The sequence below is a fragment of the Cyprinodon variegatus genome, unplaced genomic scaffold, assembly GCF_000732505.1.
Source record: "Cyprinodon variegatus isolate N-32 unplaced genomic scaffold, C_variegatus-1.0 Scaffold1069, whole genome shotgun sequence".
In the NCBI taxonomy this organism is placed as follows: Eukaryota; Metazoa; Chordata; class Actinopteri; order Cyprinodontiformes; family Cyprinodontidae; genus Cyprinodon; species Cyprinodon variegatus.
In genome coordinates this window covers 52,369-53,485 of record NW_015151522.1, presented here as the reverse complement: position 1 = coordinate 53,485, position 1,117 = coordinate 52,369, and the positions used below count along the sequence as shown (strand labels likewise).

The following is a 1,117-nucleotide window of genomic DNA, read 5'->3' as shown; positions in this document are numbered from 1 at the left end:
GTCTAGAAGTGCCTGTTATTCTCCATTGTGCTGTGTTTTTACTTTAGAAGTCTAGACATGTGTAAAACCAGAGCTTTATCATAGGGGGTTTACAAAGACACCATTCAAATGTAGTTTATTTTCTTTATTTCAGAAAGTCAACATCCAGATACAATATCCTATCCACAGAAACCAATGGGACAAAGGAAGACTCCGATGGAAATACGTTTTTTTTTTCTTTCATTATCCTGTGGTATCTTTATATATTTGTTTTTGTTTTTCGGGCCTTACTTCCAGCGACCACCCACCTTTCCTTTACCATGAACTTTTTTACTGAGGGGGAAAAAAAGGTGGATGAGCATTAAAAGGGGTTCATGAGCAAGAGCTGAAATACAAACAATATTAGATTTTGTATCAACTCACAATTTCTGAGCATGTTGAATTCTGTTCAGTAACACAGTAATCTGTGGGATGGAAAGGAATATATGCATCACAATGACAGAATATTATTAAAGCTGAATAAAATCTCAATTAGTTTGGATAGTGGGAACAATCAAACATGTGAATCGTCAAAGCATGCATGCCCAGGGTACAGGGGGGGCCCTGGACTAACTCTGTTAGGATTAGTATTATTGATGATTTCTGAGTCTGTTATACCCTCATAGTTCCTGCCTGTTGTGTGTCAGAGCTAATGTTTTCTAAAGTAGTTCATCTAATTGGGATGGTTTCGTTGTCAGGACAAAATGTCATCTTCATTATGTACTTGGCAAAGATTTGGGGATGGAATGAGATTGATGTCCTTGATCTAAGAACAAAAATGAAATAATTTGATAAGCCTGGAGCCATGGATGTCTCCTGATCTGCAGAAGTGTATGATGTACTGATGTGATGATGTGGCAGACTGGAGTTGTATAAATTGCTTCTTTAACTGTGATTCATGGCCACTTCATGAGATGTGAGCCCTGTTGGTAAGCAGCTGCCTTATGTAACACTAAGCAACTTCTCCGATATGAGTAAGGTTACAATTTCTGTCAAAATCTGTTCTCATCCCCATGTCTATTTAATACTTATACATTATGAAGTGTTATTTAAAGAGTCATCTCTTCAAAGCAAAAGAACCAGAGAGAGAAAGCTTTAA

General features: G+C 37.2%; 1 protein-coding gene across 1 annotated transcript in view; it reads right to left on the bottom strand.

The window, feature by feature from the left end:
• Positions 1 to 220: 220 nt before the first annotated feature.
• Positions 221 to 1,117, bottom strand: part of LOC107101247 (troponin T, slow skeletal muscle-like) — a 9,217-nt gene continuing 8,320 nt past the window's right edge. Inside the window, exons 6-7 of the mRNA XM_015400088.1 lie at positions 403 to 443; positions 221 to 312 (exon numbers count right to left, since the gene is read on the bottom strand). Of these exons, the coding sequence (XP_015255574.1) occupies positions 267 to 312; positions 403 to 443 (87 nt within the window). The 3' untranslated portion in view covers positions 221 to 266. The remainder of the gene's footprint in view (positions 313 to 402; positions 444 to 1,117) is intronic.